At 52.3% G+C, this 27,076-nt stretch overlaps 1 protein-coding gene across 1 annotated transcript in view; it reads left to right on the top strand.

Annotated features, from left to right (window-relative positions):
- MAPKAPK2 (MAPK activated protein kinase 2) overlaps positions 1–27,076 on the top strand; it is a 42,656-nt gene extending 15,580 nt beyond the window's left edge. The window contains exons 2-10 of the mRNA XM_054648679.2: positions 15,772–15,911; positions 18,253–18,317; positions 20,111–20,190; positions 21,134–21,260; positions 22,915–22,990; positions 23,119–23,243; positions 23,500–23,585; positions 24,252–24,332; positions 25,751–27,076. Coding sequence (XP_054504654.1) covers positions 15,772–15,911; positions 18,253–18,317; positions 20,111–20,190; positions 21,134–21,260; positions 22,915–22,990; positions 23,119–23,243; positions 23,500–23,585; positions 24,252–24,332; positions 25,751–25,894 — 924 coding nt within the window. The 3' untranslated portion in view covers positions 25,895–27,076. The remainder of the gene's footprint in view (positions 1–15,771; positions 15,912–18,252; positions 18,318–20,110; positions 20,191–21,133; positions 21,261–22,914; positions 22,991–23,118; positions 23,244–23,499; positions 23,586–24,251; positions 24,333–25,750) is intronic.

The raw sequence follows: 27,076 nt of genomic DNA on the forward strand, positions 1-27,076 counted from the left end.
ATTTTTGGAAGTCTGTGCACTTTGCAGTGAGTTTTGCACCCTTGTTGGCCGAGGTGTTTTGAGGTGATGGTGCTGACTGGGACCCTGCTGGTCCAGGCTCTGCCCCAGCTCCACCAAAGCTCCCCAGCACTGGGGCCACACGGCTGCTGCTGTTGCTGCCAACAGGTGCTGTGGAGGCTCCTGGGGCTGCCACAAGCCTCAGCAGGGAGCTGAGAATAGCCACTGTGTCCTGAGAGCTTTAATGTGGTGCCAGCAGGATGCAGAGAAAGGCTTTTTTTTAAAAATAGAAACACAACTGTGTGTGTTTTCCTGCTGGCTGGAGGAGTCTCGGGGCGGCTGCTGGAGGAGGAGTGCCCTGCTTGGCCCCTGGGTTGGCAGGAGGCTCTCAGCTTTTCCCTGCATTCAGGATTTCCCCTGAAATCCTGCCTGCTGTAGGTGAAGTGCAAGTGCACAGCCTTAGGTAGTGCTGGGTCTCGAGTCTGGGCTGTTGCTTGGCCCTGCACCCACGGGGCTTGGTGACAAACGGGGCTTTCCACCAGCTCTGCTGCAGCTCCTGCTGGCTGCTGGGGCTGTACAGACTCACTGTGGTGGGAGGAGGATGAGGAGGGAGGCCTGTGGGGCAGAAACAGCCTGGAGACTGCACTGAGAGCTTTGGGGAGATGGCAAAGAAGAAGCTGGTGGGGGACGTGTGTCCCTGAGCAGCTCTGAACTGTCCCCTCTTGTCCCTCTGTCCCTTCGCTGCCATCCCCTCTCCTGACACACTGCCCCTCTCCCTGCTCTGGGCATCAGGGCTGGTGGTGACAGAGGTTTGTGACTGCTGTGCCATGTGAGGGGAGGAGGAGGAGGAGGAGGAGGAGGAGGGCGGCTGTTGGCGGCCCCTGCCTCTCTGAGCACCTGCGCAGACAAGGCCCTGTTATGAAACTCCTTTTGCTGCTCCTGGCCCAGCCTTTCGCTGCTCCTAGCAGCCTGGCAGCCTCCAGGCTGGCATGGGCACGGTGCCTGCTGTGGGCTCTGCGTGGCTCCAGCCCCCCTGGCGCTGCTGGGTGCAGCTCCTGCAGCTGGGGGATGCTCTGCTCTGCATCCCTGCTGAAAACTGCCCTTATCTCAGCAAGGTGTTTGCTGTGCCCTGCTGTTGACAAAGGCCGTGGCAGGGGTGAAATTGTGTTAAACAAACAGCTGGGGCAGATTGGGTGATGCAAAGCGGGGCTGTCGTCACCGAGCTCGGCGGGTGCGTAAATGAAACCCTCCTCAGGCTTGGCACTGCTGCAGGAAACACATCCCAAGGCCATCCTGCTCCCAGTGCCAGGGGCCAGTGGCACTTCAGGAGGGGCTGGCCTCGATGCAGCTTTGTGCTGCAGTTTGCTTTTTTGCCTTTCTTTACATGTACATGTATTCATTCATGCTGCATGAAGATCTGTGTTGAAAGGCCCCGTGCTGGGGGCGTGGGTGTCAGCCTCAATTCTGTCCTGCCCATGGGCTGAACCCTGAGAAATTTCATTTTTGGGCAGAGTTCAAGCCCAGGAGCTGCTGGGAAGCAGTGAGTGCTGTGGGGCTGCTTCTGGCAGGGCCTCATGGCTGCTGTGCTTGCAGGCGTGGTGGGTCTGGGCCTCTCCCCAAAATCACTCCCAGCTCAAACCTTCAGGGAATGGGTGGACACATCCAAAAATAAAAGCAGCTCTGGGGTGTAGGTGTGGAGCACCCAGGGCTCTCCCTGGGATCAGAGGTAGCAGGTAGGTCAGGCAGGGTTGTCCCCAAGGCTGGTGGAGCCAGGACCCAAGAGATGCTCTGGGTCCATCTGACATGAGGGGAAGCCCCTGGCTGTGGGTACAGGGAGGCAGCACCGTGCAGTGCTGGTGATAAGGGGGTTTTTTTTTCAAGCTCTGCCCGTGGGAGGGAAGCACAAAGGCCATAGGTCAGCCCTGAGTTAATGGTTTACATCAGTGTTTACTTCGGTATTAATCACACCTGCAAATATCAACCACTTCCTATCATAAAAGCACATGTGTGCTTTTGCCTTCGTGCTGCTGTCAGCTCTGATAGCAAATCTGGCAAGGAGAGGGGTGAGGAGGAGGAGGAGCTGACCCCAGCCCTCAGCCCTGCAGAGGGGGAAGGTGAAGGTGAAGGTGAAGGTGTTGTGTGTATGGCTGGGAAGATCTCTGCCCTTCCCTTGGCTCCTTATTTCCCTTTCACTTTGTGCTGTGTGGATGGAAGGCCCTGCAGAGCTGTGTGGGATCAGGGGTTTGGTTTGCAGAGCTGAGCATCCCTGCCCAGATTGGCTCCATTCAGAGCTGGGATCAGGGGTTTGGTTTGCACATTTGAGCATCCCTGCCCAGATTGGCTCCATTCAGAGCTGGGATCAGGGGTTTGGTTTGCACATCCGAGCATCCCTGCCCAGACTGGCTCCATTCAGAGCTGGGATCAGGGCTTTGGTTTGCAGAGCTGAGCATCCCTGCCCAGACTGGCTCCATTCAGAGCTGGGATCAGGGGTTTGGTTTGCAGAGCTGAGCGTCCCTGCCCAGATTGGCTCCATTCAGAGCTGGGCTGTGGCTTCTTCTGGCCCCAAGGCAATGGGTCCCTTCCCTGCTCAAGGCCAGTGCTGGCTCCTGGGGAGCAGTGACACCTTTAGACAGGGATGGGCTGGGCTGGCTTGGAGCATTTAGGCCGTTGTGACCCCGTTTGTCCCTGTGGGGCTCACGGGGAGGTCCTGGCAGGGTGGTGGCTCTGTCACTCCAGCCAGATGTGGCACAGCAGGACGTGGGACCTTGTGACCGTGGCTCGTGCCTGGGCTGCTCCTGCTCCTCACCCAGAGCCTCCTGGAGAGATGAGCCTGGGGTGAGTCAGCCAAACCCAGCGCTGGCTGCTGCTGAGGGCTGGAAGGAAGAGGAGGCTCCCAAAACAAAAACACGGCACTGAATAGGCCCCTAATTTTGTTTTTCTCAGATAAATGAAGCCAACACTCTTTATTTGTCTCCTTTAAACACCAGCCCCAGCCTGTTGCTGGCTGTGAGTCAGCGGGGATGCTTCGTGCTGCTGCCTTGCTGCCATTTACCTGCTTTGACTTTTTCCTGTGAGTTTTACAGCCCCTTCCCACCCACCTCCATCTCCTCCCTCCAGCCTCATCCCCTCATCCCCATTCAGTGACTTCTTGCTCTGCCTTGAGCCCAGCCTTGGTAACACCAACAGGGGGGAAATTTCCTCTCTGGTACTTTTGGAAGTTCGTGCACTGCCCCACAGCCTCTGCCACACTGAGACCCTTCCCTCAGCATCCAGGGTGCTGCTCCTGGATCCCCACTTGGACATTTCATCTGCAGGACGTGCCAAGAACATTTCTGCTGCTGGGAAATGGGCTCTGCAGCACACGGGGGGCACGGGCCCCTGGCAGGTGGCTCTTATTTAAACCCAGGCCTCTCTTCTGCTGCCCTCCTTTGTGTGCCTCGAGAGGCTTTTGTTGCTGCCTGAAAAGGCTGAATGGCTGCTGCATCTGTCACCGAGGGACAGAAATGCTCAGCAGATGCCCCGGGCAGGGGGGGCTGCAGGGCTGGGGGGTCCCGAGCATCGCCCACCGGGCAGGGACCCCACGAGCAGGGGAGCACAGGGGACCCGGGGCTTGTGCAGTGCTGGGGGGAGCGAGGCCCCTTGTGAAAGCAGCGTGTGTGTAAGGGCTGCCTGTGTGTGTGTAAGAGCTGCCTCTGTGTGTGTGTGTAAGGGCTGCCTGTGTGTGTGTGTAAGAGCTGCCTGTGTGTGTGTGTGTAAGGGCTGCCTGTGTGTGTGTAAGAGCTGCCTCTGTGTGTGTAAGAACTGCATCTGTGTGTGTAAGGGCTGCCTGTGTGTGTGTAAGAGCTGCCTCTGTGTGTGTAAGAACTGCATCTGTGTGTGTAAGGGCTGCCTGTGTGTGTGTGTGTAAGGGCTGCCTGTGTGTGTGTGTAAGAGCTGCCTCTGTGTGTGTGTGTAAGGGCTGCCTGTGTGTGTGTGTGTAAGGGCTGCCTCTGTGTGTGTGTAAGGGCTGCCTGTGTGTGTGTGTGTGTGTGTAAGGGCTGCCTGTGTGTGTGTGTGTGTGTGTGTGTGTGTGTGTAAGGGCTGCCTGTGTGTGTGTAAGAGCTGCTTGTATGTGTGTGTGTGTAAGAGCTGCCTGTGTGTGTGTGTGTGTGTGTGTGTGTGTGTGTGTAAGAGCTGCCTGTGTGTGTGTAAGAGCTGCCTCTGTGTGTGTAAGAGCTGCCTGTGTGTGTAAGAGCTGCTTGTATGTGTGTGTAGGAGCTGCCTGTGTGTGTGTAAGAGCTGCCTGTGTGTGTGTGTAAGAGCTGCCTGTGTGTGTGTGTAGGAGCTGCCTGTGTGTGTGTGTAAGAGCTGCCTGTGTGTGTGTAAGGGCTGCCTGTGTGTGTGTAAGGGCTGCCTGTGTGTGTAAGAGCTGCCTCTGTGTGTGTGTGTAAGAGCTGCCTGTGTATGTGTGTAAGAGCTGCCTGTGTGTGTGTGTAAGAGCTGCCTGTGTGTGTGTAAGAGCTGCCTCTGTGTGTGTGTGTGTAAGGGCTGCCTGTGTGTGTGTAAGAGCTGCCTATGTGTGTGTGTGAGAGCTGCCTCTGTGTGTGTGTGAGAGCTGCCTCTGTGTGTGTGTAAGAGCTGCCTATGTGTGTGTAGGAGCTGCCTGTGTGTGTGTGTGTGTGTGTGTGTGTGTAGGAGCTGCCTGTGTGTGTGTGTGTGTCTGTGTGTGTGTAAGAGCTGCCTCTGTGTGTGTAAGAGCTGCCTGTGTGTGTGTGTAAGAGCTGCCTCTGTGTGTGTGTAAGAACTGCCTCTGTGTGTGTGTAAGAACTGCCTCTGTGTGTGTGTGTGTGTGTGTGTGTGTAAGAGCTGCCTGTGTGTGTGTAAGAGCTGCTTGTATGTGTGTGTGTGTAAGAGCTGCCTGTGTGTGTGTGTGTGTGTGTGTGTGTGTGTGTGTGTGTAAGAGCTGCCTGTGTGTGTGTGTGTAAGGGCTGCCTGTGTGTGTGTGTAAGGGCTGCCTGTGTGTGTGTAAGGTGTGTGTGTGTGTGTGTGTGTGTGTGTGTGTGTGTAAGAGCTGCCTGTGTGTGTGTAAGGGCTGCCTCTGTGTGTGTGTAAGGGCTGCCTGTGTGTGTGTAAGAGCTGCTTGTGTGTGTGTAAGAGCTGCCTCTGTGTGTGTGTAAGAGCTGCCTCTGTGTGTGTGTGTAAGAGCTGCCTGTGTGTGTGTGTAAGAGCTGCCTCTGTGTGTGTGTAAGGGCTGCCTGTGTGTGTGTAACAGCTGCCTCTGTGTGTGTGTGTGTGTGTGTGTAAGAGCTGCCTGTGTGTGTGTAAGAGCTGCCTGTGTGTGTAGGAGCTGCCTGTGTGTGTGTGTAAGAGCTGCCTGTGTGTGTGTAAGAGCTGCCTGTGTGTGTGTAAGAGCTGCCTCTGTGTGTGTGTAACAGCTGCCTGTGTGTGTGTAAGAGCTGCCTCTGTGTGTGTGTGTGTGAGAGCTGCCTGTGTGTGTGAGAGCTGCCTCTGTGTGTGTGTGTGTGAGCTGCCTGTGTGTGTGTGAGAGCTGCCTCTGTGTGTGTGTGTGTGTGTGTGTGTAAGAGCTGCCTGTGTGTGTGTGTAAGAGCTCCCTGTGTGTGTGTAACAGCTGCCTGTGTGTGTGTATAAGAGCTGCCTGTGTGTGTGTAAGAGCTGCCTGTGTGTGTGTAACAGCTGCCTGTGTGTGTGTAAGAGCTGCCTGTGTGTGTAAGAGCTGCCTGTGTGTGTAAGAGCTGCCTCTTCCTCGGCTCAGCTCCATCCTCCGCCCCATTGCGACATCGCCCGCAGGAGCAGCACGGGCAGGGCACGCTGTGACATCTGCCCCTTCCTCCACATCTGCCCCCTCCTCCACATCTGCCCCTCCTCCACATCTGCCCCTCCTCCACATCTGCCCCTCCTCCACATCTGCCTCCTTCCTCCACATCTGCCCCTCCTCCACATCTGCCCCTCCTCCACATCTGCCCCCACTACCACATCCACCTCCCTCTGCCATATCTGCCCCTGCCACATCTGCCCCCTCCGTGCCACTCCTGGCAGGGTTTTTAGCTGTCCCCTCGCTGTCACAGCCCCTCCACGCCTGCCTGGGTGCTCGGCTCGGGCTGTGCACTCGGCAGGGAGGCTCTCCCCGCTCAGTGCCGTGGCTTGGGGTGTTCCTGGGAGCGCTGCGATCATTCAGCCTGGGAGAATGTGGCTGAGCAGCTCCAGCGTGTGTGTGTGTGTGTGTGTGTGTCTGTGTGTGTGTGTGTCTGTCTGTCTGTGTCTGTCTGTGTGTGTGTGTGTGTGTGCCTCTGTGTGTGTGTGTGTGTGTGTGTCTGTCTGTCTGTCTGTCTGTGTGTGTCTGTCTGTCTGTGTGTGTGTGTCTGTGTGTCTGTGTGTCTGTCTGTGTCTGTCTGTGTGTGTCTGTGTGTGTCTGTGTGTCTGTCTGTCTGTCTGTCTGTGTGTGTGTGTCTGTGTCTGTCTGTGTATGTGTGTGTCTCTGTGTGTGTGTGCGTGTGTGTCTGTGTCTGTGTGTCTGTGTGTCTGTCTGTGTGTGTGTGTGAGCTCGCCTCTGCTCGGCCTCACTTGCCTCTCCTGTCTTGCTCTCTCCAATCCTTTCTCTCTGGGATCCTTTCTCCAACCTTTCCATTCTCCCCAAGGTGGGAGAACCTGGAGGATGGAGCCAATTGTCGCGTGGGTCATTTCCTCAGTGTCCACCCAGCTGTGGTGGCACTGCCCCATCCCTCTGCAAGGTGGGCAGCTGATGCCTGGTGCTGCCTGGCAAAGCCCCTTGGATGAAGCCAGGAGCAGAGGAATCCCTCTGAGCAGCCATCCTGGCTGGCAGGACAGGGCACACTGTGGGCAGGATGCTGCAGCCTCAGTATCCACCCAGCTCTGGTGCCACTGCCCCATCCCTCTGTGTTGGGGAAGATGAAACAGGAAAGCCTTATAAATATGATTGTCTGGCAAAAGAGTTTGAGAACATGGAAACTATAAGCGAGATTGAAATGAAAGCAGGCTTTGAGATCCCTCAGTTACTGAACAATTGGAAAACAATGGTGTGGCCACTGAAGGTGATCCCCTTTTGATGGAACAACACCCTCTGCTTGCAGACAGGCCCCAGGGTCAGAGCAGACCCTGCCAGCTTGGCAGAAGGGTCCAAAGAGGAGTTTTTAGGGTTTAAAATATAACACAGTATGGTAATGTAATGATTCTTATAGGCTGTATGGAAATGCTATAGGATTTGTATCTTGTACTAGATTGGTCAGTGAGAATCAGAATATTCAACACAGAAGAAGATTTATTGTATTGGAATGGGAACTTTGTGCTCTTACCCTTTTTACTCCTCTTACACTCTTGTGCTCTTACCCCTTTTACTCTCTTATGCTTTTACTCTCTTGCCCTTTTACTCTCTCCCTCTCTCATCCTCTCTCCCCCTCTCTTCTCTCAGTCCTGCTCCAGCTGTGGCTGGCAGCTCCCAGCAGGGCCCTGCACCCAGGCCCTTTGCAATAACCCACAAGTTCCCAGCCCTGGCTGCAGAGATCTCTCGTCTCTGTCTGTCCCAACCGTGCTACCCCCAACGTTCCTACACCTCTGCAAGGTGGGCAGCTGATGCCTGGTGCTGCCTGGCAAAGCCCCTTGGATGAAGCCAGGAGCAGAGGAATCCCTCTGAGCAGCCATCCTGGCCGGCAGGACGGGGCACGCTGTGGGCAGGATGCTGCCGGACCCGCGCGTGCTCCTCCTCCGGACACGTCACCTCTGCTCTCTGGCTTTCCCCGGGCAAAACAAACGTTTGGATGAGGCTTTCATCTCTTCTGTTGGGGCTTCAGACTCTTTCTGTGGCTCTTTGGGCGTGGGCAGAGCAGAAATGAAGCCCAGCTTGGGAAAGTCCCGTCACCAGGGCAGCAGGGCAGGCTGTGGTGGGTGGAAGCAGCGGGGATGGGGTTAATGTAAAGATTTATGTAAGAGCCACGATGATGTGGGGGAGGCTTCCTGAGCTGCACCTTTAATTGTTACTGCCTTGTGGTTGAACCATGAATTTCCCTCTGTTTGGTAACACAATTCCTCTCAGGGGCTCTGGGACTCGTGATTTTATTTCTCTTTTGTAGCTCATAAACAGCAAAAGCGGAACTGAGCTTTGCTGCTTCCGTGTCCTTCTGCTGCCCTCTCCCTCCCAGCCCTGTCTGGCAGGGACTGGGGTGGCTTTGGGCTCATTACCTGTGGGCTTCCCAAAATATTCTGGCATTCCAGGCTCAGCTCAATGCAGGGAGAGGTGGGAACAGCCTGTGCAGAGCTTCCAGCCCTGGCCCTACAAATGTGTAAAGCAGCTGACGCCAGTTGGCAGCGAGTTTGCAGGGGAAGATTAGAAGAGGAAAATCCTTTGAAGAGAAATCCTTTTGCTTTATTAGGAAAAAATGCTCCTTGCCCTGTGCTAGCAGGGTCAGGGAGTCCAAAGGCTGTGTGTGTGTGATCCAGGCTGGGGGAAGCTCTGCTTTGCTTCCCTGCTGATAATTTGGGGGATGGCAGCCTGCCTCTCTTCGCTGTAGGTTTATTCTTACTGCAACTCAAGGAGAGTTTCTTTTAACCCCTCTGGTGCAGACAGGTCCTGAGGGGGGCTCCTGGGGGTGGTTTGGTGCCACCCCTGTTGGAGGGGTGGGTGCTGTTCTGCTGGGGGCTGAGGAGAATCGGGTGGGATCAAAATACACACAGGAATAAAACCACCCTGCCTGCAAGAGCAGCTGCAGAGCCTGGGGTGAGCCTGGGGCAGCCCTGGAAAATGGACAGCTCAACAAACACCCCAGTGTGAGCCTGAGCCTCGCTTTCCATGGAAATTGCCCATGGAAGGTGAGTTTTTCCTCTTGCCCATCTGAGTGCGCTTGGCTCACCAAGGGGCAGCAGCATTTGGGGCTGGGGTGGCACCCTCAGTGAGGAGGGACAGAGGGACAGGAGGGACAGTGGGACAGTGTCCTCAGCGACCTCCTGCCGTGCCAGGGGAGGAGGGAGCTTCCTTTTCCCAAGTGTCTGACTCATGGAGCATCATCCCAGGAGGGGGCGGCGAGACTGAATCAGTGGTGCCTGAGGACACGCGGGGAGAGGGAACGTGAGCAGCTGCAGCTCCTTCCTTCCTTCCTTCCTTCCTTCCTTCCTTCCTTCCTTCCTTCCTTCCTTCCTTCCTTCCTTCCTTCCTTCCTTCCTTCCTTCCTTCCTTCCTTCCTTCCTTCCTTCCTTCCTTCCTTCCTTCCTTCCTTCCTTCCTTCCTTCCTTCCTTCCTTCCTTCCTTCCTTCCTTCCTTCCTTCCTTCCTTCCTTCCTTCCTTCCTTCCTTCCTTCCTTCCTTCCTTCCTTCCTTCCTTCCTTCCTTCCTTCCTTCCTTCCTTCCTTCCTTCCTTCCTTCCTTCCTTCCTTCCTTCCTTCCTTCCTTCCTTCCTTCCTTCCTTCCTTCCTTCCTTCCTTCCTTCCTTCCTTCCTTCCTTCCTTCCTTCCTTCCTTCCTTCCTTCCTTCCTTCCTTCCTCCCCTCCTTCCCTCCACTTCCTTCCTTCCTTCCTGTGCTTGTCCTCAGGTGCTGGGGGGGAAATTCTGTTCTGTGTAGTGCTGAGCTCTTCCTTGGAGCTGAAGCTGATTTTTGATGCCTGCAGGACCAGGCTGGAGCCTGGATTTGGGGTTGGGTTTGCTCAGGCAGTGCTGTTCTCCTGCAGGAAGCCCTGATGAGCTGTTGTGTTTTCAGGAGTTGCTTCCAGGGTTTGTCTTTCCAAGGTGGGGAAGAGCCCAGAGGTGCTGCTGGATCTTGTGAGGAGCCTGTGCTGCTCTCAGGGTGCTGAGCACATCAGGCTGGGCTGTGCCATCCTCTGCTGGCAGCACTGTGGGAGCTCTAATGAAGCTAATGAGGTGTTTAGAGGAGCACAGGACTAATTCCTCTCGCAGCATGGAAAGGCTCCTGGGGGAGCTGAGCTGAGCCAAGGCACAGGATGGCAGCAAACGCTGTCTGCCCAAATCTCAGAGGTGTCAGGCTGCTGGGAGGGAGCTGGAATGCGGCTGAAAGCTGAATTTCCTCCCTAATTGCCAGCAGGGTGGAGCGGCTCTTTGCCTGCTCTCCCTCCTTTCCTGCAGGGAGGTGCCCCGGTGGGGAGCAGAGATGGGATGGAGCAGAGCTCTGGGCTGGCACAGCTCTGTGGCTGTCCCCTGTGCCCTGCCATGCTGAGGGGACACCGGGGTGCTGAGGATGGTGAGCTGATGTCTGGAGATGTGCAGTGTGTTGGGAAGGATGAAAGTTTGACAAGGAAGTCTCACAGATATGTGTGCTTAGCAGAAAGATTTTTAAATGTAGAGTCTGATGAAGGAATGGAGATGGAAACAAGTTTTGATATAGAAGAAAGGAATTACTGAGCCAGTTTTACTGGATAACTAAAGAGGCAAAAGGTGTCTTAGTTAGAAGGGGTTTTTATGGCTTAGAGCAAAGGATAAACCCACCCCAAACAAGAAGATGTTTTTACCAAGCAGAAAGAGAGCACAGGCAAACAAGTCTGCCAATGTTGCAAGTAGAAAAAAAGTCTCAGAATTTTCTACTGCAAGAAAACTGAAAACCAACTTCTAGCTTAAACTGTAATGTACTAACTTTTAGTGACTGGGGAACAGTAACATGAATATGGTAATTATAGTAGTTATGATGGGCTATAGATAATAGTTAAGGTATAGATTGGTTCTACTGTATTAAGATGCTCAGCAAAGAAAAGTCTAGAATGCATTGTGACCAGAAGAAAAGTCTAGAATGCATTGTGACCAGAAGAAAAGTAAATAATGCAATGTAACCAAAAGCAAAGTATATAATGCAATGTAACCAAAAGAAAAGTCTATAATGCATTGTGACCAAAAGAAAAGTCTATAATGCAATGTAACCAAAAGAAAAGTCTATAATGCAATGTAACCAAACCCAAAGGGTCTCCAGGCCTGCCTGCAGCTGGAGCTGACAGCTGTGGGCACAGCTCTGTAACGTCCTGGATACAATAATCTGCATTTTGCAGAGCTGCCTGGAGCCCCACATCCCTCATTTCGGCTCTTACAGCAGTGGCTGCAGATCTGAAGCACCTGGAGCATCCACCAAAGGGATGCAGCTCCTCCTGCCCGGGTTGGCTCGGAGGTGGTGGCAGAGCTTCCTCTGCAGCCAGTGCTGCCCTTGTGCCCTGCCCGGGGACACTTGTGTAACACAAGGATCCGGTTACTGCCCTGGGGCTGCCCAGCCCTCCTCTGCAGCAGGAGCAGGCAGGAAATGCAGCTTTTTCTGTCTGAAATAATGAGGAGTTGGATCTCCGAGGAGCCCTTCTTTGGAAGTGTGAAAAACGCCAATTCCTTGTTTTGAAAAATTTAAAAGTTTAATAGTAATAAAAATAGTAATATAGAAATATATAATAGCAATATATAAATATATAATAGTACTATAGAATTATAAATATAATAGTAATATGTAAAAATATAAATATAATATTAATATATATTAAAATAGTAATACAATTAGAATAATAATAATTTGGACCATTTGGATTAGGACAATATGAGACAATAAATACAAAGAGTTACAGACAGTCTGGGTACCTCTTTCTGGGCAAAATAAGCCTGAAAAAGGCCCCACGTTAACAGAGGATTAACCCTTAAAAACAACAGCCTGTTACATATTCCTACACCTCATCCATGATGCATAAATTCCATTCAAACACAGGATTCTGTCTGGGCAGGGTCAGCTTCTTCCTCTGAATCCTGATGCATCATCCTGCCGAGCAAGGTGGGAAGAAGTTCATTTCTCCTGATAATGGAGCAATAAATTCTCTTTCTCTGAAAGATTCAGGTGTCCCATGGCTGCTGTCTCAGTGTGAGTCATTTCTTTAGGAAAAAACGTATCCTACACAGCACAGTTTCTATTTTAACATTATGTTATAACCTAAAACTATATTTAACACACTACTTAAGAGAATTAATACAGCATCACTTTCTAACCCAACACATATAATATTCATTTGAATATTTGTGAAAAGCCAGTCATAAAATACATGCATTTTTCACAGAAAAGGAACAGGAGGTAAGAGCTGGAAAAGCTGAACTGAGAGCAGCTGTTGGGAGTTGAGCAGCTTGGCCATGGAAGGGTTAACCCTGGTTGTGCTCCAGATTACTGGGTTGCAAAATCAGCTGGGGTGGGATGGGGGCACTCATCCTTGCTGAACCTCAGGGGAAACATGGGGTGATTTTCCCATCCCATCCTCCCTGTAGGGAGCCAAGAAACACAAACCCTGCTGCAGCCACAGCCTGTCCTGGGCACCAGAGCTGGACCAGGGACAGGGACAGGGCTGTCACAGCCCAGATACCTTGGATGTGGACAGGACATCACCCACCCCAGCCTTCTCTGCTGGCTGGGGAATGGGAGCTGCTGGCTCCCACCTGAAAGGACAGACTGGTGGCAGGGCTGCTCTTGGCCCATCGCTGTGCCATGCCCAGCACATTCCTGGCACCCAGGGCACGGGGATCCAGTGCCTGTGCTGAGGGCAGGAGGTTTGGGGTGCAGCTGGGGCTGGGGGCTGCCTCTGCCATTCTCAGGAGCTTTTGCTGGTCACCATGACCCCGAGAAATGTTCAAAGTCTCTTTTCCCAGCCCGGCGCTTGAAGAAGGAGTTGGAGCTCTTCAGTGCCTCTTCATTTCTCTGTCTCCAGGTTGTTTATTGTGTCTTATCTATAAAAATTTTTCTCCTGCCCTGCTGAGGTCCATCCAGCAGGACAGTTCCAGGCACTCTGCCTGCCCCCAGGGCAGTGTTATGTCTTTATACTAAAAACTACCTGTACAATATTTACAGTTACTTTCCAATACCTATCACCTGTGTTAGACACTGAGCTTCTACTCTAAACCAATCCAAAAGTGCCACCATCACAGCAGAAGATGGAGGCCAAGAAGAAGAAGGAGAAAGGCTGGACACGCCCAGTTCCCTCCATCTTGCCTCATGAACCCCCTTACCAAAACCCCAAAATCTACTTTTCCACCCCGTGATAACTTCACTATTATTCTACCTAAACTGTTGTGGCTTGCAGATCTTCACCTAAGGTTGGTGATTTGCTCCATAATCAATCCCAGAGGTGTTTTGGGCTCTGTGCCAGGGTCTCTGAGCCCCCTGGCCGGGTCCTGGCTGCTCTGGACAGCCAGAGGGATGTGCTGGGTTCCGACATGCCATGGCTTGCCTGTTGGGTTATGCTCTTTTCTGACCCAGAGATGGGGCAACTGAGAGATGTTTTAAAAGCTTTTATTCCATTTTCAGTCTCATGTGAAGGGTGAGACAATAGAGGTGTTACAATTCACACCATCACAATCAGAAGGCAACTATTTCCTAATTACAATACACTATAAGTGTTTCTTGTCTACCAGCTTTGTTAATATCATAAAATATACTGAGAGTTCATTAAAATCATAGAGGAAATATTCTTAATATCATAAAATATAGTCAGAGTTCATTAAAATCATAAAGGAAATATTCTTAATATCATAAAATATAGTCAGAGTTCATTAAAATCATAGAGGAAATATGCTTGCCTGTTGGATTATGCTCTTTTCTGACCCAGAGATGGGGCAACTGAGAGATGTTTTAAAAGCTTTTATTCCATTTTCAATCTCATGTGAAGGGTGAGACCATGCACCCTTCATATACAATTCACACCAGCACAATCAGAAGGCAACTATTTCCTAATTACAATGCACTATAAGTGTTTCTTGGCCTATCAGCTTTCTTAATATCATAAAATATACTGGGAGTTCATTAAAATCCTAGAGGAAATATTCTTACAACCTGACAGTGTTAGGTCAAAAGAGTCAAATACATTTTTCAATCCTTCCTGCAGCAGCAGTGGGGAGTGCATGTGGCCTTCAGCTCCCCCTCACACTGCTGCCACCAGGAACATTTCCTAAATTTACCAAACCATTGCTTTAATGAGGCCTAATCTGCTCCTCTGGAAGCCTCTCCATCACCTGTCCATGGTGCAGGGGATGGAGGGAGCAGCTGGATCACAGCTGGGTGTTCTGAGAGCACCAGGGCAGCTCTTTGCTCTCTTTGCTTCCAGAGCTTGTCTGGCTACAAAAACAAACGTCAGGGCCGTGCTGGGGCAGGTAATGGAGGCTGCTGCTGCTGCCTCCTACTTCATTAGAAATCCAATTAACCTCCTATGAAAGCACTCAGAGTGACCTCTAAAAACGGGATGTATTTTGCTGTACCTCTGCTGTTTGTCTTGTGCACAATGATGTTAACTAGCTGCTTCCTGCTGGTCCATTTTCCCGGAGCATAATTACAAATTGTTTTGTTTTTCTCTTTTCTCTTCGGCTTCCTGGCTCCCCTCGCCAGGCTCTTCAGAGTGGGGCTGCAAAAAATAGCCAGGCTTTTCTCCAGCCCCCTCTGCATGGCTCCTCAGGGGGCTGGTGTTACTCTTACTTATGGTTTTGGCTTCTGCAGGATGCAGTTTTTGGGGTAATTAAGCAATAGAGGAGCAAGGAGAGGGTGTCCAAGTCCAAACTCCTGCCCTGTCTTTGCCCCAAGGTTGTTGGTGTGAGTGATGTCAAGTTGTGCAAAGGTTGGATTTGGCCACTTTGCTCCTTGCAGAGCCTCTGGGGCTTTGGTGCCAGCAGCCTCCCACAGGTTCCCACAGGTTTCCTCTGCCTGGGGAAGCAGGAGAGGAGGTGGGAGAGGTGTGACCAGGGCCTGGGATGGTGTTTTGGGTGGGTGGCTGAAGGGCAAATCCTCTCTGTGCCTTTCCCTGGGGCAAAGGATGAGTGCTGCTCTGCCAGGGCAGCACCATCAGGGAGTGTTCCATCTGGAAATGGGCACTGTGTGGATTTTGGGAGTTAATCCTTGTTCCTGTGAGATCCCTACTGCACTGAGAACCCCCCCTGGGTCCTGCAGAGCATCCCAGGGCTGATGCTCCTCTGCTCCTGGGGAGAGCCCAGAGGGGTCAGAAGGACTTTTCTGTCTGAATCTTGGTAAAATGACCAAACCTGCTGTTTCCTGCAGGTGTATCCACATCCCCCTGTGTGTCCACATCCCCCTGCTCACTCTGCTCCAAGGGGCAGAGCTGCTCCAGAGGCTGAGCCTGGCCCCAAAGGCTGCTGGAGACAGGAAGGAAAATGAGCTGTGCTCAAGACAGACACGTTTGTTGTTCTATATTTAGGAACACAATAATTAAGGCTGGCTGTTTATCCTGACAAACAGCATAACTAATAGTCTATGGCAGATAAACAAATCCTTCCTGCACCTGGGAACTGTGAGTTGTCTTTGGGAAGGGCACGGGGCTCATTAAAGAGCTGTAATTTAAGGAACATCTGGATGTTTGCTTTGTGCCCTCCCCAGGCACGGGTGCTGGTGGGCTCTGAATTTGTGGTGAGGGAGCTTTTGTGGAGCAGCTGATGGTTGGGAAATGATGCAGGGCAGCAAAGCAAAGGTGAGGCTGAGGATGCTCGGTGGCACCCAGGGGTGCAGCAGTGGAGGTATCAGGGTGCAGAATGGCTCATAAATGCAGTAGGTCTTGCTGGTGGGGCACTGGGAGGTGGCAGGGAGCCTGAATAAGCTTTTATGAACCTTGACAGGAAGGGCAAGCTGAGGGCAAACGGCATCTCAGAGTTCCCACTAGATGGGGATGGAGGCATGATCAGAGTGCTCTGTGCGCCCGCAGGGAGCACCCGCTGCTCGCCCCCGCGTCCTCTCTGGTGGCCACAGAGCCACCCGGGGGCCATGACCCTGCTGCCCGGGGGCGTCCCGGGGCTCACAGGGTGTCCCTTCTCCCGCAGATGCTGCAGGACTGCCCCAAGGCCCGCAGGGAGGTGGAGCTGCACTGGCGAGCGTCGCAGTGCGCGCACATCGTGCGCATCATGGACGTCTACGAGAACCTCTACCAAGGGAGGAAGTGTCTGCTCATCGTCATGGAGTGGTGAGCACCCGGGCCACGGGCACTGCAGGGTGCTGGGGGGCTGCCAAAAGCAGGGTGGGCACCTTCCAGCCTTGGGGATGCAGCTGTGGGGATGGCGTCCCGGGCAGGGTGGTGTGGGAGGGATGGGCACAGCCAGGGCTGCTGGCTCTGAGTCATCCTGAAAATGCTCAGCTCAGAGCCTGTGGTTCTCACAGGTGGGTCATAACCAAACTGCCTTTGGCCACCAAAAGCTGGGGGAGGCAGCAGGTTCCTGGCAGGCTGTGGTGGGGCAGTGACCGAGCTGGCAGCGCTGGTGCCGCCCTGGCACCGCCTGCAGCAGCAGCAGCAGCAGCAGCTGTGCTTTGGGTAGGAGCTTGGTATCAACCTGGGGACGAGGAGGAGGGATGAAGGGGAAAGTATTGAAACCACATCCCAACCGCAGCTGTGATTTGATGCAGCTTCCTTGCCAAAACCTCTCCTCTGGCAAGCTGGTAGATCGCCCGGGGGGGCAGCGGGTGCAGGAGCAGTGCCAGGGCACGTGGCACAGCAGCCCCCAGAGCAGCTCCTGGGGGGAAACAGGCACCTGAGAACCTGCCTGGCACTCTGGGCAGCCAGGGATGGGGAAGGGGAGGCAGCAGGGAGAGAAAGAATGGCTGAGGGGTAGGAGGAGAGTCCCCAGGACTGTCTGTGTGAGCGAGGGATGCTCTGGGGTAATGTCCCTCACAAGGCAGGGTTTGATTTCCAGCAGCAGGAGCAGGCTCTGGATCCCTCCTGACTGCTCTGCATCCCTCCTGACTGCTCTGCATCCATCCTCTCAGGCTCTGGATCCCTCCTGACTGCTCTGGATCCCTCCTTCCAGGCTCTGGATCCCTCCTTCCAGGCTCTAGACCCCTCCTCTCAGGCTCTAGATCCCTCCTGACTGCTCTGGATCCCTCCTGACTGCTCTGGATCCCTCCTGACTGACTCTGGATCCTTCCTCTCAGGCTCTAGATCCCCCCTCTCAGGCTCTGGATCCCTCCTGACTGCTCTGGAACCCTGCTGACTGACTCTGGATCTCTCCTGACTGCTCTGGATCCCTCCTTCCAGGCTCTAGATCACTCCTGACTGACTCTGGATCCTTCCTCTCAGGCTCTAGATCCCTCCTGACTGCTCTGGAACCCTCCTGACTGACTCTGGATCCATCCTGACTGCTCTGGATCCATCCTCCAAGGCTCTGGATCCATTCTCCCACGTTCTGGACCCATCCTCTCCGGCTCTGGATCCCTCCTGACTGCTCTGGATCCCCCCTCCCAGGCTCTGTGCAGCAGAGGATCCCAAGAGCTGCAGGCTATTGCTGCTGCAGATGTCACTGAATGTCAGGGAGATGCTATCAGCAGTGCTGAGAAAGCCAAACTGTTCCTGCTTCAGGCAGATAAGGCAGGGCCAGGAAGTGCCATTTTCCCTGCTCTCATGGAGAATTCTCCCATACCTCAGTCCTGATCTCTGTGGGAGCTGCATTTTCCCTGAGGCTACCTGGGGAGGGAACCCACCAGTGGTTCTCCAACACCTCCCATGGGACCTGGCTGTGCTGCAGTGGGGTCCAGCCTCTGTGCCCCAGCTTGGGGAGCCCTTTGTGACACTGCTGGTGTCTCACCCTGAGCTTTGCTCAGCACTTCTGTGCTGGGTCATGTGCTGCTGAGGCAGTTGGCTCGTGAGCAAAAGGAGGCCACGTGTGCTGGGAGTGCTCTCACCAATTTCAAGCCACATTTGCTGCCTTTACTGTAAATGTGTTTTTGTGGCTGCTGGGGCGGCCACACCCGCCCAACGCTGAGCCTCTGCCCTGCTCCTTTCGGGAAGGAGGAGGCTCTGAAACGCCCCAGAACACCAACCCAAGGTCCTGCATGGAGAAGGGGATTGTTTCCTGCTCAGCAGAAGAGGGTTTGGCGGGAGATGGAGCCACTGTCATGGATATATTTTATGAAAAATCCTTTTGCTAGCATGTTTTCTCCTGAGAAGCTGAGAGGTCTCAGAAACAAAATGTAAACAATAATTATCTGCTGCTGTGGAATGCAACAGGTGCATCTGGGATTGGTCTCATGGGGTTGTTTTTAATTAATGGCCAATCACAGTCAGCTGGCTCAGACTCTCTGGTCAGTCACAAGATTTTATTATCATTCTTTTCCTTGCAAGCCTTCTGATGAAATCCTTTCTTCTATTCTTTCAGTATAGTTTTAATATATCATTTCCTTTGAATATAATATATATAATAAAATAATAAATCAGCCTTCTGAAACGTGGAGTCAAGATTCTCATCTCTTCCCATGTGGAAGTTGCCTACAAATTCAACAAGCCATGGTGTGTAACAGCATCTCCTCTCTTCCAGCTTGGATGGTGGGGAGCTCTTCAGCCGCATCCAGGACAGGGGAGACCAGGCCTTCACAGAACGGGGTATGAGCCCACACCCTGCTGGCCTTTCATCCCCTCCATCCCCTCAGTGTAACACCCTGGCCTCTCAGTGCCCTCCATCCCCTCAGTGTAACACCCTGGTCTTTGAGTCCCCTCCATCCCCTCAGTGTAACACCCTGGCCTTTCATCCCCTCCATCCCCTCAGTGTAACACCCTGGCCTTTCATCCCCTCCATCCCCTCAGTGTAACACCCTGGCCTTTGAGTCCCCTCCATCCCCTCAGTGTAACACCCTGGCCTTTCATCCCCTCCATCCCCTCAGTGTAACACCCTGGCCTCTCAGTCCCCTCCATCCCCTCAGTGTAACACCCTGGCCTTTGAGTCCCCTCCATCCCCTCAGTGTAACACCCCGGCCTCTCAGTGCCCTCCATCCCCTCAGTGTAACACCCTGGCCTTTCATCCCCTCCATCCCCTCAGTGTAACACCCTGGCCTCTCAGTCCCCTCCATCCCCTCAGTGAACACCCTGGTCTTTGAGTGCCCTCCATCCCCTCAGTGTAACACCCTGGCCTCTCAGTCCTCTCCATCCCCTCAGTGTAACACCCTGGCCTTTGAGTCCCCTCCATCCCCTCAGTGTAACACCCTGGCCTCTCAGTGCCCTCCATCCCCTCAGTGTAACACCCTGGCCTTTCATCCCCTCCATCCCCTCAGTGTAACACCCTGGCCTTTGAGTCCAGTCCATCCCCTCAGTGTAACACCCTGGCCTTTCAGTCCCCTTCATCCCCTCAGTGTAACACCCTGGCCTTTCATCCCCTCCATCCCCTCAGTGTAACACCCTGGCCTTTGAGACCCCTCAATCCCCTCAGTGTAACACCCTGGTCTTTGAGTGCCCTCCATCCCCTCAGTGTAACACCCTGGCCTTTCATCCCCTCCATCCCCTCAGTGTAACACCCTGGCCTTTCAGTCCCCTTCATCCCCTCAGTGTAACACCCTGGCCTTTCATCTCCTCCATCCCCTCAGTGAACACCCTGGTCTTTGAGTGCCCTCCATCCCCTCAGTGAACACCCTGGCCTTTCATCCCCTCCATCCCCTCAGTGTAACACCCTGGCCTCTCAGTCCTCTCCATCCCCTCAGTGTAACACCCTGGCCTTTGAGTCCCCTCCATCCCCTCAGTGTAACACCCTGGCCTTTGAGTCCCCTCCATCCCCTCAGTGTGACACCCTGGCCTTTCACCCCCTCCATCCCCTCAGGGACTCTTCTGGATCCCCAGCAGAGTTCTGCACTCAGGGAATGAGGGATGTGGGTGCAAGGGGCCCTGCTTTTCATGTTTCCTTGAGAATAGGGTTAGGGGGTATTTTCTCAGCTACTCCCACACTTCTGTCCATCCCAGTCCTGTCAGAAACACCCACCTCCCTCAAAAAGCTAAGTCCATGTGCTGTGGTTCTCAAAGGTCTCATAGGTCTCACTTCCTCTACTCCTCTGGCCACGAGAAGCAACCACACAACCCAAACTCTGAGCCCGTTGCCCCCTTATTTCCCATCCTAAGGGGAAACCTTTCCCAGCTGCATTCCTTGCTGCTTGGGTGTCGTAAACAGTGCAAGCCCCTCCTTGGTATTAGGGTCAGGGGCTGGGCCCTTCCCCTGGAGTTTCTGGGAGCTGCAGGCTCCTTCCCCAGGGATGGGGAGTGACACAGGCTCTACGGAAAGGGGGACTTCAAGCACAGCAAACCCCTTTGACCTCAGCCAGGTTCTTTGGCTCCTGGTTTGTAGAGCTCCCCAGGGAGCAGTGCCCTTTTTAACTTGCTTCTGGAGGCTTCTGATGGTTTCTTTGCTGCTTCAGAGGCTTCGGAGATCATGAAGAGCATTGGGGAAGCCATCCAGTACCTGCACTCGATCAACATCGCCCACCGGGACGTGAAGGTACCACCCTGAGCCCCCCTGGCAGTGCCAGGGCCCAGCCCTGCTGCTCCATGAGGCATTCACATTCTCTGAACAGAGATAATAATTCTCTCTCCCAGGATTTTTCCTGGGAAAGGCAGTGAGAAGCTCAGAGGAAAACAATTCTTATCTCTGCTTGCTCCTGCTGTTGTTTAGCATGTGTGGAATGTGTTATGGGGATTGTTGACTGAAGAAGAAGGGTGTTTAGACTGATTGACTGATTAGAAAAAATACCTGTTTAGACTCATTCACTATTAGAAAAAAGCTGTGTTGTGACTGTCTGGAGACAGTCACAGGTTTTTCTGTAGTATTTCTTTAGTGTACTATCTTTTTAGTGTAGTATCTTTTTAGTATAATGTGAAAAACGCCAATCACTTGTTTTTAGAATTTTAGAGAAAAAAAGTTTAATAGTAATAAAATGGTTATAAAAATAGTAATACAATTACAGTAATAAAAATTTGGACAAATTAGGATTTAGTTCAATATGAGACAATAAGAACAAAGAGTTATGGACAGTCTGGGTACCTCTTTCTTTTACCTTTTCTGTCTAAATCATGGTAAAATGGCCAAACCTGCTGTTTCCTGCAGGGTGGGGGTGTGTTTCCACATCCCCCTGCTCACTCTGCTCCAAGGGGCAGAGCTGCTCCAGAGGTTTTATCACCAGCAGCCTCACAGCTTGTTTGTAAAGACAAATCTGCTATTCCTCTCAATCCCATATCCCTGATTTCCTGCTTGTCACCCAAGGTGGGTCCGAGAGGACTGGGTTCAACAGCAGAGCTCAGCACATTCCTAAGCTAAGGCACAGGCCTAACCCTGTGGAGCAGCATCCTGGATACCTCAGGAGGAATATTCCCCAGGAAAGCTGTGTTGGGTGTTGGGGTCACCCTCATTGGTAGCTCACTCCTTGTCCCCTGTGTGTCCCCAGCCAGAGAACCTCCTGTACACCTCCAAGAGGCCCAACGCCGTGCTGAAACTCACTGACTTCGGCTTCGCCAAGGAAACCACCACGCACAACTCGCTGGCCACACCCTGCTACACGCCCTACTACGTGGGTGAGTGTAGGAGCATCAGGGGTAGGATGGTGGGGATGGATGCAGATGAGAGATCTCTGAAGGCAGGGCTTGGAATTTGTGGGTTATTGCAAAGGGCCAAGTGCAGGGCCCTGCTGGGAGCTGCCAACCACAGCTTGGAGCAGGACTGAGGGGGAGAGAGAGGTAAAGAGAGTGGAGTTCCCATTACAATACAATAAATCTTCTTCTGGTCTTGGAATTTGTGGTTTATTGCAAAGGGCCTGGGTGCAGGGCCCTGGGGGGAGCTGCCACCCACAGCTTGGAGCAGGCCTGAGAGAGGGAGAGAGAGGTAAAGAGAGAAGTAAAGAGAAAGGTAAAGAGAAAGAAGGCAAGAGTGTGGTAAAGAGGATGAGAGAGCAAGGTTCCCGTTACTATACAATAAATCTTCTTCTGGTCTTGGAATTTGTGGTTTATGGCAAAGGGCCTGGGTGCAGGGCCCTGCTGGGAGCTGCCAGCCACAGCTCAGAGCAGGGCTGAGAGAGGTAACGAGAATGGTAAAGAGAGAGAAGGCAAGAGCATGGTAAAGAAGATGAGAGAGTAAAAGAGGATAAGAGAGTAAGAGAGTGAGGTTCCCATTACAATACAATAAATCATCTTCTGTGTTGAATATTCTAATTTTCACTGACCAATCTAATACAAGATACAAATCCTGTAGCATTTACATACAGCCTATAAGAATCATTACATTACCACACTGTGTTACATTTTAAACCCTACAAACTCCTCTTTGGGCCCCTTCTGCCAAGCTGTAGGGTCTGCTCTGCCCCTTGGGCCTGTCTGCAAGCAGAGGGTGTTGTTCCATCAAAAGGGGATCACCTTCAGCTGGCCACACCATTGTTTTCCAATTGTTCAGTAACTGAGGGATCTCAAAGCTTGCTTTCATTTCAATCTCACTTATAGTTTCTATATTCTCAAAATCTTTTGCCAGACAATCATATTTATAAGGCTTTCCTGTTTCATCTTCCCCAACAGGTGAGTGCCTGGGGGCTGGCCTTGGGGGTTGGTGTAGGAGTGTACCCCCTCTTAACAGAGTGAGAAAACTATCTTTTGTCCCCTTAAAAGGAAAGAAGCCCAGAAGTTTCTCTCTTCGATTAAGTGAAAAGACTCATAGGACCCAAAGGACTTCACCTCAAACTTAAGGATAGCTAATTGGACAGAAGGCAAAAAGTCCTGCCTGGGCAATTTAGTAGAAAAAAAAAGAGAACAAAGAAACTAATTGCTTTTGTAAAGTGTTTTATCAGGAGCAAGAATGTCTAGCACTTAGCACAGTTTTTCTCTGTTGGTTATTTTGCCTTTTATTAAACCTTTTTGTTTCCAACACTGCCACAGAAGCCATCCTGAGGATTTTTATGCCTCCAAGGGTAGCTGAGCTATCTTGAGTGTGTTATAGGCCTCTGAGAGCATATAAGACCTGGCTCAAAGAAGTTTCTATAACACATTTGTAGGACTTAGGGGGGTTTGGAGGATGCCATGTGCAGCCCCTCACCTCTGCATCCAGCCTGGAGCTGCAGCAGGGAGCTGGGGGCTGCTACAGGCAGTGCTTCCCACAGTGGCTCTTGGTGTTTCCATGGTGTGTCAGAGCCCTCTCACTCAGTTCTTACACTTGGATTTAGGATTTTATTTCTGTTTTTACCAGCTCCAGAAGTGCTGGGCCCAGAGAAGTACGACAAGTCCTGTGACATGTGGTCCCTGGGTGTCATCATGTATATTCTGTAAGTCTGAGGGTTCCTCTCCCTCTGCAGGGCTCAGCTCCTGCTCCTGGCACTGCCTTGTGCCCTGTAGGTGCTCCTGGGGAGGTTTTTGGGGTGGCACATTGACTCTGTTCCCCCTCCTGGTGCAGGCTGTGCGGGTACCCCCCCTTCTACTCCAACCACGGGCTGGCCATCTCTCCTGGCATGAAGAAGAGGATCCGAATGGGCCAGTACGAGTTCCCCAATCCTGAGTGGTCCGAGGTGTCAGAGGAAGGTAAACGTGGTCCCTGTGGGGCCTGTCCCCAGGCTGAGGGCTCCTTTTGAGGGCTGGGAGGAGCTCAAACCCCTGGTTGTGGCAGGGGTCACCTCTCAGCATCTGCACCTCTGCTGCAGAGGCTTTTGCTGAACGGTTTGGGCAGGGTCAGGTGTGTGGCACATGGGAGGGCACACAGGGGCTTTGGGGCTGGGACTGGAGCTGAGGAGAGCCCCCCAGGAGCTCCTGGCCCCTGACCCTGCCCCAACCCCTGCAGTGAAGCAGCTGATCCGAAACCTGCTGAAAACAGACCCGACCCAGCGCATGACGATAACGGAGTTCATGAACCACCCCTGGATCATGGTGAGATGGGATGGGATCATGGGATCCATGGGATGGGATGGGATGGGATGCAATGGGATGGGATTGATGGAATGGGATGGGATGGGATGGGATAATGGAATGGGATGGGATGGGATGGGATGGGATGGGATCCATGGGATGGGATGAGATGCAATGGGATGGGATTGATGGAATGGGATGGGATGGGATAATGGAATGGGATAATGGGATGGGATGGGATGGGATCCATGGGGTAGGATTGATGGGATAATGGGATGGGATCCATGGGATGGGATGGGATAATAGGATGGGATGGGATCCATGGGATGGGATCAATGGGATCCATGGGAAGGGATGGGATGGGATCCATGGGATGGGACGGGATGGGATCCATGGGATGGGATGGGATGGGATGGGATGGGATGGGATCCATGTGATGGGATGGGATGGGATCCATGGGATGGGTTAATGGGATGGGATGGGATGGGATCCATGGGATGGGTTAATGGGATGGGATGGGATCCATGGGATGGGATCAATGGGACCCATGGGAAGGGATGGGATGGAATCCATGGGATCCATGGGAAGGGATGGGATCCATGGGATGGGTTAATGGGATGGGTTGGATGGCATGAATGGCGTGCACGCCTGTGGCTCCCAGCTCATGCTCCTCCCCTCTCCTGGCAGCAATCCATGCAGGTGCCCCAGACCCCGCTGCACACCAGCCGTGTGCTGAAGGAGGAGAAGGACCTGTGGGAGGATGTGAAGGTAAAACCTCTCTCTGTCCCTGTCTGCAAAGCTCTGCACCCCTCTGCCATCTGGGGAATGTCCCCTCCTGGGTATTGCAGACCAGGCTCGTTCATTGTCCCTGGAAATGTTCCAAAACTGCATAGATGTGGCACTTGGGGACATGATGTAGTGGTGGAGCTGGGTTAACCATGGAATCCTAGAATGGTTTGAGTTGAAAGGGACCTCAAATGCCAGGGCAGGGACACCTTTAAGTGTCCCAGGCCTGCTCCAAGCCAGCCTGGCCTTGGCACTGCCAGGGATCCAGGGGCAGCCACAGCTGCTCTGGGAATTCCATCCCGAGCCCTCCCCACCCTCACAGGGCAGAGCAGGCTTGGCCTCAATCACCCTGGAGAGCTTTTCCAGCCTGACCAATTCCACAATTCCAGTTTGGTGTGGGCGTGCTGGCTCTGGGGCTGATCTCTGCTTGGGAGGGAGCTGGAAGATTTGGCAGTGGGACACTCAGGCCTTGCTTTACTTTTTATTTTATTCCCAGCTGTTTATTCCCAGTTGCTCTGGGGACCCTGGTATAGGAATGTGCCCCTTGTTGACAGAGTGACAAAACTCTCCTTTGTCTCCTCAAAAAGGAAAAGAGCCCAGAAGTTTCTCTCCTCAGTTAGGTGAAAAGACACCTCATAGGACCTGGGGGACTTCACCTCAAACTTAAGGAGAGCCAATTGGACAGGAGCCAAAAAGTTTTGCCTGAGCAATTTACTAGAAAAAGAAGAGAACAAAGAAATTAATTTTGTGAGGTGTTGTGACCGTGTTCACAGGGGTCCCTGGATGAGGGCAGAGATGAGGATCTGACTCGATGTTTCAGAAGGCTTGATTTGTTATTTTATTATATATATTATATTAAAACTATACTAAAAGAATAGAGGAAAGGATTTAATCAGAAAGCTGGCTAAGAATTAAATAAGAAAGAATGAATAACAAAGGCTTGTGGCTCAGACAGTCTGAGCCAGCTGGGCTGTGATTGGCCATTAATTAGAAACAACCCCATGAGCCCAATCCCAGATGCACCTGTTGCATCCCACAGCAGCAGACAACCATTGGTTACATTTTGTTCCTGAGGCCTCTCAGCTTCTCAGGAAGAAAAAATCCTAAGGAAAGGATTTTCCATAAATGATGTCTGCGACAAGGTGTTTTACCAGGAGCAAGAACCTCTTGCACCTGGCTCAGGTTTTCTCTATAAAGAGTTTTGTTATTTTGCCTTTTATTAAAACTTTTCTGTTTCCAACACTACCACAGAAGCCATCCTGCTGATTTGATGCCTTCTAAGCTAGCTGAGCTATCTTGGGTGTGAAATAGATCCCCAAGAGCTTATGAGACCTGGCTTGAGGTGACCATATTTCACCCAGGGATGGCTTTGCTGATGTCTCTGTGTCCCCTGCCCACAGGAGGAGATGACCAGTGCCCTGGCCACCATGAGGGTGGACTACGAACAAATCAAGATCAAGAAAATCGAGGATTCCTCGAACCCTCTGCTGATGAAGAGGAGGAAGAAAGCCAACCCCCCCGAGCCCACCACGCTGCCCCACTGAGGGCCCTGCCCACCAGCCCTCCAGAAAGCAATAATTATAAATATATATATATATATATATTTTTTAAGGAAAAAAAAAGACAAAAAGAAACAGACTGTTCTATCGAGCGCATGGAATTCAGACATTTATACCAGACTAGTTATTTTTAGCTACTCACCTGTGTTTCTGACCTTTCTGGAGCAGGTGGTGAGATCCTCCCCCTCAGATCCACACCTGCAGCCAGGGATTTTTTTGTCCTGTAGGTGAACACCGCCAATAATTGGATTTTTATTTTTCTTTTGTGAAACAGTTTTGATTTATATATATATATTATTTTTTTTTTCTTTTCCTCCTCCTTCCTTCCAAAGACATGGAAACTCCTGTGGTGACCTTTTTAGGGTATATGACATATAAATATTTTTTAAAAACTACTGTAGAGCTGAAACCCAGACAGTGTGTTCCCTGTGTGGATGCTGGCTAGAGATGGGCTCCAGGGAAGCAGAGCTGCCCTCCCCCCTGTCCTGCTGCCCTGGGGGAGGTCCCAAATTAAGCACAGGAGCCAAAAAGCATCACCCCAGCCCTGCCTGTGGCTCTGCCTGGCAGTGCTGTCTGTCTGTCCGTGTGGGGTGTGTGTCTGTCCATGGGCCCGCAGCTGCTCTGGCTGCCCCTGCGTGCTCTGGAATGCAGCTCTGACCTCAGGGGGGGCTGTGCTGTCCCCCCAGCTCTGCAGGGATGTGCCCCCCCCTCACCCCATCCCCAGCTGCTGCCCTGGGGGGGTCCCTGGGGACAGGGGGTGCCAGGGCAGGGCTGGAGGTGGCACAGCTGGGGCCAGGCTGGCAGCACTGACCCCTCCCTGGCTGGGGCTGGGGGTGCTGCAGCCCCCCCAGTGTGGCTCCTGCAGCTGCTCTGAAGTCTTTAGTCCATGGATGATGATGATGATGATGATGATGATTATTATTATTATTACTTTGTCACGATGTTTCACTTCGTTAAATGTGTTTGAATGGGGAAAAACAATTTTTTAAGGTTTAGTTTTTAGGTGATCTTTTTAGACACTGTATGGAATTTTAATTTGTTTTGAAAACTGGTTTTTATCCCACCCCCGTTTTTTTTATTTTTTAATAATTATTTTTGTCTGTTGGCTTATACTAATCTTCCCAGTCTGCTCTTCAGTCCTTTGGATTAAAGACACTTCAAGAGTCA

This window comes from Agelaius phoeniceus, chromosome 25 (assembly GCF_051311805.1).
Source record: "Agelaius phoeniceus isolate bAgePho1 chromosome 25, bAgePho1.hap1, whole genome shotgun sequence".
Taxonomy (NCBI): domain Eukaryota; kingdom Metazoa; phylum Chordata; class Aves; order Passeriformes; family Icteridae; genus Agelaius; species Agelaius phoeniceus.